This window comes from Lissotriton helveticus, chromosome 7 (genome assembly GCF_964261635.1).
Source record: "Lissotriton helveticus chromosome 7, aLisHel1.1, whole genome shotgun sequence".
Taxonomy (NCBI): Eukaryota; Metazoa; Chordata; class Amphibia; order Caudata; family Salamandridae; genus Lissotriton; species Lissotriton helveticus.
Genome location: NC_136068.1, coordinates 936,852,172 through 936,868,604, shown reverse-complemented (window position 1 = coordinate 936,868,604; position 16,433 = coordinate 936,852,172). Strand labels below are relative to the sequence as shown.

Below are 16,433 nucleotides of genomic sequence, written 5' to 3'. Positions count from 1 at the left end.
AGTCATGTGAATAAAACAGCTGGGAGCTGTTTCTCTTTGATTAGATCACTTTGGAAGATCCTCCTGATGTTTTCAAAACAGGCTAGAATATTGATAGTAAGAAGTACTATCCTTAGTTGGCAGGATTGCTGTAACACAAGAAAATACAGAACATGGCGGCTAAGCTGGCACTAATGAGGCCACGTTGCTCCTCCACCTCTCAGGCACTTTCAGAGTTGCATTGGCTCCCAATACTTCAAAGTGTACAATTCAAGTCACTTTGTATAGTGCTTAAAGCCTTGCATGGCGCTGGACCCAAATCACTGCAGGAAAAATTTGTATGGTATGCCCCTTCCCGAAATCTTTGCTCTTCCTCTGCTAAACTGGTGAAGGTGCCCAGTGTCAGAAGAACTAAATCAGGAGGAAAGGCCGCACTGTACCAGCATCTGCGCTAATCTGGACACTCGTATCACAGCACCAGAGGGATAATGTTCATGAATAAATGTAATCAGTTAGTTTGTTTTATGGCACAAAATTACTGTTACATGTTATACAAATGTGTAGAGTATTCTATCACCGAGGAGGTTGTCCTGGCCCTGCTCGCATCCTTTCCAAAGCATGCCAACATCTCAAACTAGTTCTATGCTGGTTTACCTGGAAAGCTCCTCCCCAAAGACATTTCACTCTTTGACCAGGCTCCCTTGGCTAACCTACTCTGAATGAACCTCCTTCAACTCAAGCTCAACTCTCTCAAAACAGAATACCTCCTTCCCACGCAAATACCTCCTATTCAGTCCAATCAGGTACAATTCGCTAATGCACTGTCTGTGCTGTACTGTAAACCATCCATAGCTAAATGCACAAAATCCCTGGAATTCTCAAGGGCGTATTATCAAGCCCATTATTGCTGCTTTAGCTGCCGTTTGCTGCCGCTAAAGCAGCGATAATTTTAACTCCGTTCCTTGATAATATGCCTACAAAATCAACTAGCAAGGAAAGAGGCAGTAAAGCACATTGTAAGCCATGCTTTTAATGATTTCCTGAAGTCAGGCGTTCATCAGTGGCACGAGGAGCAGAGGTAAGGCTGTGTGAGTGGCACGTGACCTGACAAGAGAAGGCGCTGCCATCCACCCTCACTCTTTTGAACTTCAGAAGACTGAGTAAACTGGCGCTGGCAGATCACAGGTGTTAGGAAGCAGCCTATACCAGGCACATCCGCGTACAGTGGCCTTAACGTCCCGATAATGTATGGGAGTCAGATCAATTAATGGAACGGTGCTCTTCCTTTGCGGGCCCTTAAGGGATAGGGTGACTGACTCTTCCCAAGCCCCACTGACATAGCATGTGGCTAGCTCTTCATCGTCCGCACAGTTCTGCGATGTTACTGGCTCTGTCCCAGCCCTTGTAACTTGGTATATGACATGTCCTTCCAACCAGAGATGTGACTAACTCTTCCCCAGCCCCTTGCTGTTGTGCTGCAGACTCTGGCCTAGGTGCACTGACCTGGTATTTGACTGGCTCTGCCACAGCCTCGCCGGCCTGCCATATGAATGGCTCTGCTCCATCCCGGCTGACCTCATAAGTGACATGGCTCTGCCTCAGTCCTGTCAATCTGACATGCAAGTTATTCTTCCCCAGCCCACCTAGGTTGCCAAGCTAATGACTCTGCCCCAGCTCAACTAACCTGGATTTAGATTGGCTCTGCCCCACTCTACCGACCTGAATCTGACTGGTTTTGCCACAGCCTGAATGATTGTTGAGGCACATGACCCTGTTCCAGCCCTATAAACCTAACTTGTAGCCTACTCTTCCACAGTACCATTAGCTTGTCATGCATGTGGTTCTGTCCCTGCCCCACTGAAGTGGCAGGGGACATGGCACTGAGAAAACCCTGCCCACATGACATGCAAATGTTTCTGTCCTGTCCCAATGGTCTGCCAATTGCCTGTCTCTACTCTATATATGCTCTCTCTCTTAATCCGACAACTAGCCCACATACACCTGAACCTCACCCAGCCCTGCTGGTCTGCCATGTTTGCTTAGTTTGCTTCCCAATCCAAAGATCCTATTCACACACTCATTAAAAAAATTAAATTATGGATTTTCTGATGAATACCTTTTATAGCTGAATCTTCACTTTTAGTATATCCGCATTTGAAAACCTAACGTATCCCTTTTCCCTAAGGGCCCTTCAAGGGTAACCAACCTCTGTCAGGTCAGTTCAACCGGACCTGGGAAAAGGAGAGCTGGCACAAAGATCACTGCAGGTCTGTGCATCGCTTGCCTGCTCTCATAGTTCCCAAACCAAATGCACAGTGCACAGGCCAGCAGGAAAGACATCGCCTTAAACCACTCCACTCCTCCACAGTCTCCCCCACCCCGCCTCAGCCGGAGAGGATGACTAACCGCATCACTGACGAACACACACGACATGGCCCTCATCCCCATCAATCATCAGCTCTTTGTTGGCACCTGGGAGTAAGGCTTACAGACAGCTTGTCTTGCAGTTACCTCCTATGGCTGACTTACTTTGTTCCACTTCTTTATTCCTTGTGCTGGTATTCCAAACTCCTCACTGAGGCTTTCTTTTGCTGTCTGATTCATTGCATCTGGGGATCAGGAGAAGCAAGCATCCAGAAGCAATCTCAAAGACCAGACAAGTGGACATCCCCTCCTGCATGTTTATTGTGGGTTTGGATTTGTACTTGACGAAACAGTTTCTTGTGCTTTATAGCATGCTAGGTTTATTCTTAGTCCTACTCTTCAGTTTGGTCTAACCTAACCTTAGTTCGAAAAGCTATTAAGACCTGCCAAGATGCTGTATCTTGGTGCATTAGGATGGCATGGCATGCTGAGGCCAGAAAGATTGAAGTCACCTCTATTGCGGAAACGGAAAGAGAAATTAGATCCTTTGCGGACATGGTGAAAAATAATTGTTCCTGAAATACTCTGTTAAATTAACCTGCATGTCCAGTGAGTTGCTGCAACTATGGTATATACATATAACACACCTCAGTCCCATCTTGATCAAACTAACTGATTTTTGTTATATTTAAACTAGAATCGCAGACAGGCGACCAAATAAAAAATATTAAAAAATGGAACAGTCAAGACAGTTTTGGAACCTTGGGCCGTTCCATGAATTACAATGTTCTTACATGTGCAAAAGAATACAGTGAAAAACCTTAAAAGCAAGTAAAATGTTAGAGTTTAGAAATGCAAGACCATTAGCAGACACAGACAAGACCTAAAGATCTTTACTACATGACTTACATGACAAACCTTCCCTTCATTCGGATTGATCATACAGATCTTCATATTAACCAACCCGTTTAGAGATTGGATCAAGGTCCAAAAATTGGCACTTGTGTTAAAAGTACTGCAGCACAATAAGAAAGTCCCCACAAACAGCAAATGGTGTCAGAAGGAAAATAGTGAGCCAAATATCTCTGGTAACACATTGGACAGCAGGGGAAACACTGCACCAAACCAAGTAAGCATCATGTGAAAAAGTCTTGGTATTTAAATAGGAAAATACTGTCGGAAAAAAACTGCAAACTTGGAAGGAGCAGTCAGCCATAATGGACTCAGAATTACCAAACTAAGGGTCTTATTTAGAGCTTGGAGGATGGGATGCTTCATAGGAAACATGGCATAGCCTATGGCACTTGTGATACGGTGAGCAGGATAACTCTAAATAAGGCCCTAAATCTCAAAAACAAATAATTTGTACATATATTTAACAGTATCGACATCTTCAAACTGTAAATAAATCTTACAGATCAGGTCTATTTTTTGCTGATCAACCACCTAACCCAGTTTTTCCGGACGTTACTGCAACAGCCTCGCCGAGCCACCAGGATAGTTCTGATGTTGAAGGAAGCAGCTCAACGCCTAATGCCACTGGGTCAAACTCAAGCAGGGCAAGCCCAACCGTGGAGAATGTTCCGGGGGTCAATTAAATAAATACCAGATTTGATAGGGTAACACTAATTACTTAAAATTGTATCTACATGTATGGAAAAAATGGAAAGCACTTTAGGTACAAATGTTATAAAAATATATATCACGTGATTAATTAGACATTTGGAAATAAAGTTCCATCCTACTCCTGACAGGAACAACATTGGGAGTGGGTACCTTCCAACTGAAAAGACGGTGACTTCCCCAGGGTGAGGCTTGCCTCGGCCCTCCTTGGACCTGCCCATGCGTTGCAGAGGGTGCTTCCGCTTCCGGCTGCAGTGCATGCAGGGTGCGATTGTGGAGCCCAGGTGCACAGTGTGGTGATGAGGCGGTCCGCCATCTTGGCTGTTCCGATGCGGGCAGAAGCTGAAGAAAGAGGAAGTTGATGAAAAGGGTTAAATTCACCATCGTACATTCATTTTCACATGCCTCATCCCACTGGGACAGGGCCATAGTCCAAAATGCAACAACTCCATCTCTCATTTAAAGTCAAGTTTAGAGGTTGTAAGGTTGGAGGATACAAGTGCAAGCTAAGCTTTGGTTTTCGTTCAGTCTAGAAAAAGCAGTTATGTAGCATCGCATTTTTCTTCTTTTCTTTCCTTTTCCCTCCCTTTTTTATTTTATTGAGTATGTAATTGCTGTACATACAGTAAACCAAAACCGTCACAACTGGTCTTGGTACATATTAGGGCCATGACATTTAAGTCACTCTGCCCCAAACCCATTGCATGGCATGTGAGTGGTTCTGGCCAAGCTTCAAATACGTATATTAGCGCTGGCTCTTCCCGAACCCAATGGTGATTCTCTGGTGCTTCTCCAGCCCACTAGGTTGTTGTATCAAGTGACTTCTGCTACCCTGGCCCTGCCGGCCTGACATGCGACTGACCATTCTCCAGCCCCTAGCTGTTGTGCTGCAGACTCTGGCCTAGCTTCACTGCCCTGGCATTTGACTGGCTCTGCCACAGCCTCGCACGACTGCCATATGAATGGTTGTACCCCATCCCTGCTGACCTGGTGCTGGTGAAATGGCTCCGCCTTAGTCCTGTCAATCTGACATGTGAGTGATTCTTCCCCAGCCCAACTAGTTGCCAAGTAAATGACTCTGCTCCAGCTCAACTAACCTGATATTAGAATGACTCTGCCCCACCTTACCAACCTGAGTCGGACTAGTTTTGCCACAGCCTTACTGCTTGATTATTAAGGGGAATTACTGTATTCCTGCCATACAAACCTATTTTATAGCCGACTCTTCCCCAGCACTATTAGCTTGCCATGAATGTGGCTCTGTACCAGCCCCACTGAATTGACAGTTGACATTGCCCGAATCAATCCTGCCAAACTGACATGTAAATGGTTCTGACCCACCCCCGATGGCCTACCATTTGCCAGTCTCTACTCATCTGCACTGTCTCTTTTAATCCCACAATTACCGTACATGCACTTAAACCTCACCCAGCCTTGCTGGTCTGCCATGTTGGTTTATTTTGCTTTCTACTCCAAAGGTCTTATTCACTCTCTCACTTTTTTATTTATGGATTTTTGATGAATTCTTCTAACAGTAGATTCTTCACTTTCATAATATCCGCATTAGCCGGACTAGAACCAGAGATTATTCCAGCTATACACCTACGCTCCAGAAGGTGGTGCTGTATAGATCTGCAGTGTGTCTATACATTCTTGGAAGTGACATAGCAGAGGTACATGTAAGTGCTCCCTTGTGCTCTGGAGTCAGTTCCTTTGTTTTTGGGCACCTCGATGGAGATCAGGAGCTCCGCTTCCACCGAACACTTTCACACTGTGCTAAGGAATGATGTCCCTACTGAAAACAAACGTATTCGAGCTATCCCGAGAGAGATGTTAGTCAGAACCTGTTAGTCAGAACTTGGAGAAGTGTGGCTCACTGGTTAGAGGAGGCAGACCTGGAAGCAGAGGTCAGCCCGGGACCAGGGTTCAATTCCTGGCTCGGCGGGGTCTTGAGTCCTAAAATGTCCATGGACTCGACAATTCTCGCTCCGGTGCCTACTCGATTCATGGGTTCACACTCTGCGACTCTGGGCAATAGCTTGCTTAATCTCCACAACGGCCCCTCGCGGTGGGATGCCTGGCTTTCACCTTGCGGGTACCCTGCCGGGGTTATCTCACAGGGGAATACCAGGACGGGTTCCCTAAGCAAGCGCTTAGAAACCGCTCGGTGATTTGCGCTATATAAATTCCTGTACAAGGTCTGCCTACGGTGCTTGGGTTCCTGCCAGGACTCTGAGGCATGGAAAAGGCGTATCCTTATGCACTGAAGGCACTTAAGGTCCAGGAAGCTAAACTTTATATACCTGAACATAAGAAGAGGTCATGGTTGAAAGAAGGTTCCACTCCCATTCCAGGTCATTGGCCCTATCGCAGACCAGGTTACAAGGCCACTCCTACCGAAACGCCACTTCCTGCTTGAAGTTTCCAATAGGTCGAAGTTAAAGTCCAAGCATACCGGTGAGAAGGCCAAGTGGGACCCAACCCCATCCTGGCACTTAAAGTCTATTGAGAAGGCAGGAGGGAGGCAAGATAAAGATCGCACTCCTCCAATGTCTTCTGTAGCCAAACCGATTCTGCAATCAGTCCTCGCATACCCAGAGTTTCCTGAGCCACTGGCGACCATGCAGCAGATAGTGGCTTTCAAACAGGCCATGCTGCAGATTTTGATGCAATTCCAACTCCCTCTGGTGCGTTTTTGGGCCGCAAGGACCCTCAGTGGTCTCTAGTTAGAATTCTGGCATCGTCTGCTCACCTGAGACCTGTTACCAGGCTCATACCTCCACTGGTACGGACTTCAACTCTGGTGCAAAGGTCCACACCAGTTCTTTCTGTGCTGACACCAACTCACTGATCAATGACACATTCCTGACGTCAATCTCCGACCCCAAACCAGCGTCTTTCCTTTCCACGCCTATGTCACACTATAAAATCAAAAAAAGCACAACCAGTGGTTATACAACCGGATTCCAGTTCTAGACATCTGCTTCACGGCCACTATCAGCAGAGAATACACAGTCTTTTAGATTTGGACCAAGTGCAAGAGGCACCCAATGTCCCTTAGGACACTGATAATGATGAGGAAGGAGACCGATTACGGCCCCCTGATTATATTGATGATACATTGTATTTGAATTTACAAAATGTCAGAGTTAGACTAAATGTTTTGACTGGTATTATTCAACCACTGCCAGCTTCATCTGAGTCATAACTATCAAGTCATAATTATCATTAACACCATGCGTGCGGCTCATTTTCCCGCTGTGTGCTGAAGTTTTTAAAAACCAGCGGTTCATGACGATCTCAGCTCGTCATGAGCGTATGAGAGGTGTACCTCATGACGAGCTGAGCTTGTCATGAGCGTCGAAGGGGTTAAATGAAGCCCTTACTGATGCCCTTCTGGCTACACGGTCCAAGCTATGCTCAGTTGACCTCAGGGGAGACGTGTGGCGCAGCAGCCAGAGTGGCTGACTATGGGGCACGAGGCTCACAGTTTGATCCACAGCGCCAAAGGCAGCTCAGTATCATGTGACTCTTGGCACTAGCTCAGTTAATCTCCCTCATGACCCCCCCAACACCTTGAAACCCTTAAGGAGGTGATATCTTCCTGCTTTATAAATATGAATTATTATTACCTGTGCCTTGCTGACTTAGTGCAGCTCCTGGTGACCCAAACTTTCTAACCAAGTATCTCACAACAGAGATCCTGACTATTTAAGCTTCAACAAGCAAGACCAATCTGAATTCTTTTCCAAACAATTCTTATGATGTGGAAAGATATCGAGATGTCTCCAAGAGAATGCTTTCTACTCTAGCCCTTTGATCTAACAATGCAGTTTGCCTTTTGGATAGGTACATCCACATATTATGAAATATGGCCAGCAGCATGTCGCTAGCCATTCCAGATCGTTTGCCCAAACTATACATGATGTTCAGAATGCAACCAAGCATGTGCTCTGAGTTGGCCTCAATGCCACAGACTGCATCAACAGCGCTAGTGCCATCAACCTTGTGCTCAGAAGGCTAATCTGGCTAGATCAACTCGTTTTCTGGAGACATGCAAACATCCCTAATGGGCATGTCCTTCGATGGCTGTAGCATTCTTAGAGAAAAGGATGATTTGGTGCTGGAACAATTCAAGGACAGCAGTGCCATGGCATTATTTATGGGATTACTGATACTGCTAAACAGATTTCCCTCCAATACAGAAAATTCCAAAAGGTATTCCAGGGGGCTAGTTTGGAGACAACACCAGCCTTCCCATCCTGCACCGCAACAACTGACACAGTTGGCTACAGTTGGCTACAGTTGGCTACAGTTGGCTATAGTTGGCTATAGATGGCTATAGATGGCTATAAATGTAGCATCAGTAGTCACCGTTCAAATCGCAGGGGCAGCAATCTTCAAGTTCAAGTTCTTCCTCCCTTTCAGTGGCTAACAAGCCACTTCAGTTGGCCCTCTCAGGCTGAATGCAGCATGTCCTCCCCAGCTGCAAGACTATGTTATCGGACAGGTTGTACAAAGGAGCTATGCATACACTTCATCTCCTTCACACCTCCCCTTTCTCACCACTCCATAGTGGAGCAGAGACTGCATCACCGTACCCTATGATGATGCAGAGCTTTTACATTGACCACAGAAAGGTCCATTGTGTTGATGACATACTAGTTGTCACTGTTTCTGAAGCAAAGCGGGGTAAGTTAATGCAAAAGTGGATCCTTTGAAGAAGACTGTTAAGGCATTAAATCTTCTTGAACGCTTGCACCAATGCCTAACAGTCTGGTATGGTGGGAAGGTCACTTTGCCCACTCAATTCTATGGAACCTTTTGATCTGAAGCCACTTCCCAGACCTACCACCTTTGGAAAATACTTCTATGCTATCTATTCAAAAGGAGGAACTTTGCAGCTAGAAGTATCCATCATAATAATAATTTAGATACCTTCAATAAAGCTGTTTCTTGTGGATATTCTTTCTAATCACATTTTTTACTGCCCTCCCATCTCCCCAATCTGTGGAATTGCATCTTACTATCTAAAAAAGTACAAAGTTAGCTAAAACGGACTCAATCTCAGAACATTTGATAGGTCTACCCCAGCCTAATGTTTTTAGATGAACACGCTCAACCTTCATATTCATCCTATCCATCAGACCAGGGCCTTTGGATGCACCAAGTAAGAAACCTGAGAGATTTTCCAAGACCAAATCCACTTATTCAATCTCTGAAGAGGAATAGTCAATATCACGCGAAGGATACAGCTGCTGTATTGATCATTGAAGTAAAATATTACTGGGGTTCTTTAATTCACTATCAATCACCTCACAGGTAAAATGGAACCTTCAAGGGCATCCAAAAGTATCTCAGTACAGGATGCTTGAACAGGTCAGGCTCCTCTTGCTTGTCAGACTGCATGTTATGCTCAACGTGTACCAGTACCTGAGCTAAAATGCCATTTTATTTCTGCTTACACATATGTTTTAGCTTGTTGCGTTTCTCATCCCCGCTATCCTCTGACAGGATCTCGATTCTGAGATAAAATTGATGATGAAATAACCTGGATCCAGTTATAACTGCAACATTGGTTTGATTTTTTTCAAAGTATATAGAAAGAGCAAAGACGATTTAAAGACCTGGGCGAAGTGGGCAATTGCCCACGGCCTCCATCTTCCCAGAGGCCCAATGGTAAAGTGAATTTTCTTTAGCTCTAGCTCATATCTGTCTATTTCTCTAACTCACCCTCTCTCCCCATCTGTCTACCTCTACATTTGACACCATCCCTCATTGACCTTCTGTTCTTTGTGAACCCCCTTCCTGAAAGTTTGTTTGGCATCATGCAGGCTTCAATTGCCAGATAATGGGTGATAAAATGTAAAGTTGTAACGAGAAGGGGGCCCCAGAATACGTCTTGCCCGGGTCCCCGAAAATACTTGACAACACTGAGAAAGAGACACATGTGTATGTATAGAAAAAATATGTTTCATTTGTTATTCTTTTTGATACTACTCTGATCACATTTAGAATTCTCTGTTGCAATATCTACTAAACATTTTAGACAAAAATTCATTGACAAACAGATACATTATGCTTATTTTCTATACAATTAGCCATATTATGGCAATATTAGTTCTTTGTTCATCATAACACTACAAACATAGTCCCACAGCCGCCAAGTTTTTCAAGATCTGACACTTCTGCAGGGCTCTTGTGGGGTGATTTATGTATAGAAAGAATGTATTTAAGACCTTCAGCATATATATACATCGTCTCAAAGGCCCAATCTCTGCCATTACATGGAAATGTGAGCATCAATCTCCTGTCTGTCTGTAAATCTTACTTCTGTGTCACCACTCACACACGCGCATGGTCCTTTGCAAGATATTTACATTTTATAACGCACTTTTCATATCTTATTTTACGCACTGTTCACTCTAATGGGGCTGAACAAGAGAGTTCACAAGACCTGATACTTAGAACCACAACTTCCATGAAGCGGAATGCCTTCAAAAGTGTTTGCACTGCCAGCCATTACATCAAAGAAGCGAAACAGCCTTGCGTTATCTTTCAAATTTCCCTTTAGTGCAGCTGTAATATTTTCTGGGAAATGCTTACACCAAGCTTTCAGATAAACTTGGTGAGTAGCCACTGCATTTGATGTGCCCTCTATTTTTCTATAATCAGAGATTTTAATGATTTTATTCACAAGCATCTGGGACAGAATATGTCACACAGTGCAGCGCATTCCGGTAGTACAGCAGTTTGCATTTGACAAGGAAATAGCACCAGTGCTACCCTGAGCTATTGCCAGTGGTCAGACTAATCGCAAACAGCCTTCCTTCAACTTTTGTGTCTTTCATGTGCCGCACTAAGTGGCATGGGTATTCCCAGATGTGGGTCCTGTGCTCACTGTGTCACTGGAACCAAGCTGTACCTGGCTGAAGAGCCCATAACTAGGGTGAGACTGGACCTGTGTTGCTTGTGTTCCAGTTCAGGGAGGACCTGGCTTGGCAGTTCGGGCTGCACTGGTCCCATGAGGAGTAGGGTCAAGGCTGATTTACATATGGCTAGGACCAAAGTGAGATGGCATGATGAGTAAAAGAACGATGGGTTGAAGTTCTACCCCGAGCTATTGCCAGTGGTTAGACTTACTGCAAGAACCCTCCCATCACCTTTTGTGCATTTGATGTATTTTGTACTTCATACAGTCCGAAAGCACCACAAGGCAGAAGTAGATCAGATGGAAGGGAAATGAGATTTCATGACAGATCTAGGCCCCTTAATACAGCTGCTGACTGGCTGTGGACCTGCATTTCTACCCTAAAAGAGATACTGGCCTGTTTAGAAGTTTCTTAATTTTCCATTCCACTCTATCAACATCTGTCCCCATGGATGATAGGAAGGCAAACAAGACACACACTTCTGATTTACTGTCTGGGATCCTAAAACCTCTAGCAACATTTTGAAGAGCAGAAAACACTTCAAACTGTATACCACAGTTTCTCCATCAATGCAATACAGCAGTACCCGAGTGCCATCTAGCCTAACCAACACCAAAGTTCGACTGAAAATAAACTCTCATCAGTAAAATACTCCTATGAAATACATGACTCAGTCAAGAATCATAAATAGCCACTTCTTGGCAGCGGCAGAGCTTTAGGGGGGAGTTTTGGGGTGTGACACTCCTAAATCAGGTCTGCTATCTCTGTCGGATGTGCATAGACTCTTTGAGCCAAACCAGACGCATGGCCTATCTCACCCTATTTATCTGCCACCCACCCTCCTCTATTTGCAACTCTGGCTTAGTACAAAGCCGACAGTTACTTGATAAACTGGTTTGTAAAAGGCAAGATCTACAAGCAAGAACCCCTGCCTACATGCACCGATTTGACAAATCTTTCATCAAGGCTTCTTGTAGCAGAGACGAATAAAAGCGGGTGAAGAGGAAATAAGGTTAAAATAAGTTATCCTAGTGCAGGAACTTCTGGTCGTTGTGCTGTATGTGGTCATTGTCATGAGTTCGCAGGGAGATCTACCATGCCCAAGTGGTATGGACAGGGTTGTAGTTTCAGCGGGGTGCTTGGGGTGTGACACCCCTCAAATGCATTTGTGGTGAGACCAGCTATGCATGTGTTGATTTTTCTCGTCTTTCTCCTTTCATTAAGATGTTTCAACTTGTTAATTTTTTCATTGAGATCTTAAAAATACATAGCGACCTGTTAATGAAAACAGTAGTAAATCTGCACCCAAACAAGTACTCCTTGAATGGATGCAAATTTACCACTTTAAGTTCACAAATATTTGCAGTAGTAGGTTTGCAAAACTACGTAAGTCTGAAGTTTTCAATCACTCTACTGCCAATCAAACATCAAAAGGTGATGTGATGAATGGTTTAGAATAGTCTAACCAGTGGCAATCGGTCAGAGTAGCATTCTAAACCATAGTTTTTCGCCAACTGTGCTACTTTAGATGTGGTCCACCCTGTGCAAATCAGTATAGACCATGCTCCACATGGAAACAGTCCATCCCCAAACTTGGTAATCCCCATCCCAACTCCATCCGCAGCAGCCCACTGATTTTTTAGCTGCTAAATTCGAGATTCACACCACCTTAATCTTAGTGACTAGCCTAAGCCACTGCTTCCTGGCCTTATAAAAAGTTGGAGCTCCAACAATACTGCTCTGCATCCTGAACGAGAGGGAGGTGAGGCAATCACAATGTACACCAATAACTATTCATACACCAAATTTCATACACCTATCAATCCATTATTGAAGCACTCCACCCTATGCTGCTCGATTAACTCTAATGAGGCTCTGGGCTTACCCATCACATAAACTACAACTCATTAATTCATAAACGTAGATCAAGACCTCCAAATAGTCCTTTTCATTAGGTGGTTAACACGCTGGGTAGATGATCATAACAACAAGCAAGCACACAAATCCATGGAACAGTGGTGAATCCTCCGCTAAGGCAGAGGCGCGTCGCCCCACTGCTTCGCAGCAGTGAAATAAAGAAAACATAAAATGATAACTCGCATTATTATCATTTTAGGTTTCCTTCTGCTGCAACTTTGCATTTGGGGTGAGGCTGCTCTAATGACAGAGGTACAGGAGAGGAGTGGTTTGCTCACTCCTAAGTGGACATGACTGGCCCGGCCAAACATTCATGCACACTTTGCATCCTCTCTATGCAAGCTGCGCTACAGCCTGTTTTGAGAACATGCGCAGGCCACCATTCCCTGGCTGAGCCCCCATCAACAGGACTCAGACCAATCACAATGCTGCATTAAATCATTGTGATTGGCTATTGGGAGACTGGGACCCCGGTGCTTCCTGCTGCTTCCTGCATCCTGCAGAGGGACCCGAGTCAGGAAGAAGAGGACGGAGGAGAAGCAGCGGCCAGCCAATGTTTTTTTTGTTAACTTTTTTCGTTCGTCCCCCCACAAACCCCTGCCCCACCACCGGGGTCCATAGCAGCCGCTATTATTATGGAAACATATCAGTATCGAGGTAGGAGTAATGCGAAGATTCCCATTAGGCCTATAATAGACTAGAACTTGTACTCACCAATAACCTGGAAACACTACACGTCTCCTGATCTGAACCCTAAAAATGATTGTAGTCCCCTGGATCATAACAACAGCTCGACTACGTTCAATATTGTTAGCTCCATACAGACGAACTCGGGTGACAGAGAAGATAACAGTTAGTCTGATCAATACTTAGGGAAACTGAAATTAGATTCTGCTGGAGCAGTTTTTTTCGCATAATTAAGGATTTGCTGCATTTGCCACATAATACATCATCTACCACATAATCTGCAAATTTTAACAAATAAAAGTTGTCTTAGCTCAAATGGATCAAACGTTACTGGAAACATGGTGAGATGCATTTGTGCGCATTGGAAGTACCTTCGCAAAGGTTAAATTGTCGTCCTTTAGTTGCTTATTTATCTGTCTACTGGACAAGCTTGCCTGGCAGCTACTAGAAGACAGCTCGATACAAAACTTTTAAATAAATAGAATACACAAAAGTAATCATAGGAATATGTATGCTATTAAATTAAAAGGAAGTGCCCTGTAATGTAATTGTGCAGTCTGTCTATGGCTTAAAGTACAACCCCCTCTACAGAATTTACTGCAAGAAGTGACTTTTTTCATATATGACTCAGTTTTGATGATCAGGTTAGGCCTAATTCCAAAAACATACGGATGCTGTCAGCATCCGCCGCTTATGAAAATTTGTGTTCCTGTATAAAATGCTTCGCTTTATCAACGGGGACTTTATTAGAGAGGATCTTAATTATTTACTGTGCTTTAGAGTGGGGAAATGTGCCCTCCTTGAGTTATACTCTGCGCAGGACACGGTGTAATCCGGCTGCCGCTGAGTGTGTGAGACCACTGAAGCTTTTATCTCTATTAATAGTCCGAGTTCAATGTCGCAAAGTAATTTGTGTGGGCGCGATCATGTTTTATGCAGCAGGTGCGTGGTTCTACTGTGTACGTTTGTCATATCGTCAATGCCGGAATTTATTTGTATAGTTTCTGGCTATTTGGTTTGATATTGGAACTCGGCCGTGCAGGACTCGATGACACACAAGGACACGCACACATGCACACTCACTCATGCCCTGAGTCCATAGAGCGCAGATTACACAAGCACACACAAGCCCAGAGTCAGTATTTCACAGAAGGATATAGGACAGCGTGCTGGAAAGAAAGCCAAAGTATGGTCTATGATTTATACTAATAAGAGAAACAAATGGTGTCAGCTGGAAAGATTGTCTGGTGAAGAGCCAGATCTCCTATGTGGGTATCGCTCAACAGCGAATGCCTTCTGCAATCGGAAATATACAGGCCTATCGCTCTCGTCGCCACATACCTGGTGCCTGGGGCTGTCAGTGGAACGCGATACAGTTTGCAAGCCTTGAAACAATATATTTGTCTCATTGCACGGTGCTTCAGTAGTAGCCTGGAAATGTGTGCTTGAAATGTATCACATAATTTTGTGCATTGATCAATAACATGGTTGGGTTCTTAAACTCACACAATTTGCTTTAATCATCTGAGGTTTTATACCTACCTTGCTTTAAATTCTGATTCAGCCTCATCCATACAGTGGATGGACCAGCTGGTTCTGAAACACAACCACTGAGCAGTTACTCCATCTCATGGCCGCAGAACCTCAGCTCGCATCGCCAGTAGAGCCATCTCAAGGTGGATTGGCACATTCTGGGTATCATTTAAGACCTTTGACCTTAAGGTGATGAAGCAAGTGCGCCACCTATCAGGATCTTCCATTACAATGCTATTTTTCCTAAGGGACTGCCAGAAAGGGGTTTGGGCGGACCAGAAATGAATAGAAAGTATTATGCGGAGAAAGGGATGGCGCTCTACTTCCTCAAATTATCTGTAGAAAGGGCTTGGAGTTGACAATAAGGAACTCATCCCACTCTTCATTTGAATTTCTGGAACATTAAGAGAAGTGTAGTCATTGACCACAATAACGACGTTAACAGTGAATTCTACCGCCTGGGACAAGCCAATAGGATTAGTCATAGAGAGAGGCCACTATCCCTATTTTCCTTAACAGAATGATTATAGCAGGGTATCTAGAGGTAAACAAAGGTTACTCTGTGGAGAGAGCGACACAATTTTGTACATTGTGAGGACAGCAGTGCCATTGCGCTGCTTAGGTCAACTTTCTGGCTGGTCCTCCCCATCCCAAGGTTGTGTGTTTGGGCTTACAAGTGATGTGAGTAAAGAACTATATAGTAGGTCCAGGCACAAGACTATAGCACTTTTCTGTGAACGAAGCCTTGGTTCTGCCCCCGGAAACCCCATTGCAGCCCTCCACCCCTCCACGTGTCTTACAGGAACCAAGAAACAAAGAGAACAGACTGACCTAAAAAGGTTTCTACCCCTGGACACATCAGCTGGCTGCAGACAGCTTAACCTCACTTTGGATGCCTGGTTTTAGTGAGGCTCATTTGACATATATTGGCCATCAGTGGCCTCCTACTTTTAAGCCCAGTGGACAGTGGTTTAGAAATCACAGGTATCCCTGCTAAGGAAGTTTGCACTTCCTACCTGGGAATCTTGGCCCACAGTTACTAACATTTTACACCAGGTTTGTGTCACAAGAGTTATGCAAACCCGGCGCAGAGGATTTTGGTGAGATTTTCTCCTCACCACAAATCATAAATTGCATTTAAAGTTGCCTAATGTAACACAAAGTGGCAATGGGTCACTTCACGCTACTTTGTATCAAGAGGGAGTCCACAGGGTTGTACATGGGCATCTTTAAGCATTTTGACACAAATCCCTCTCTATAAGCATTTGTAAATAAGGATTTGTGCCACAGAAATGAGGACTCATCGAACCAGTCGTAACAGTTATCCAACTTTTAAAAGTCTCCACATTTTTTTCTAACTTTGCATGTGTGCTGCACTGTACATGACACATAGAAAGT

At 44.5% G+C, this 16,433-nt stretch overlaps 1 protein-coding gene across 2 annotated transcripts in view; it reads right to left on the bottom strand.

Moving 5' to 3' along the window:
• RELL2 (RELT like 2) overlaps positions 1-16,433 on the bottom strand; it is a 241,773-nt gene that overhangs the window by 144,930 nt on the left and 80,410 nt on the right. For both annotated transcript variants that reach the window (XM_078653504.1, XM_078653506.1), the window contains exon 5: positions 4,120-4,308. In XM_078653504.1, coding sequence (XP_078509630.1) covers positions 4,120-4,308 — 189 coding nt within the window. The remainder of the gene's footprint in view (positions 1-4,119; positions 4,309-16,433) is intronic.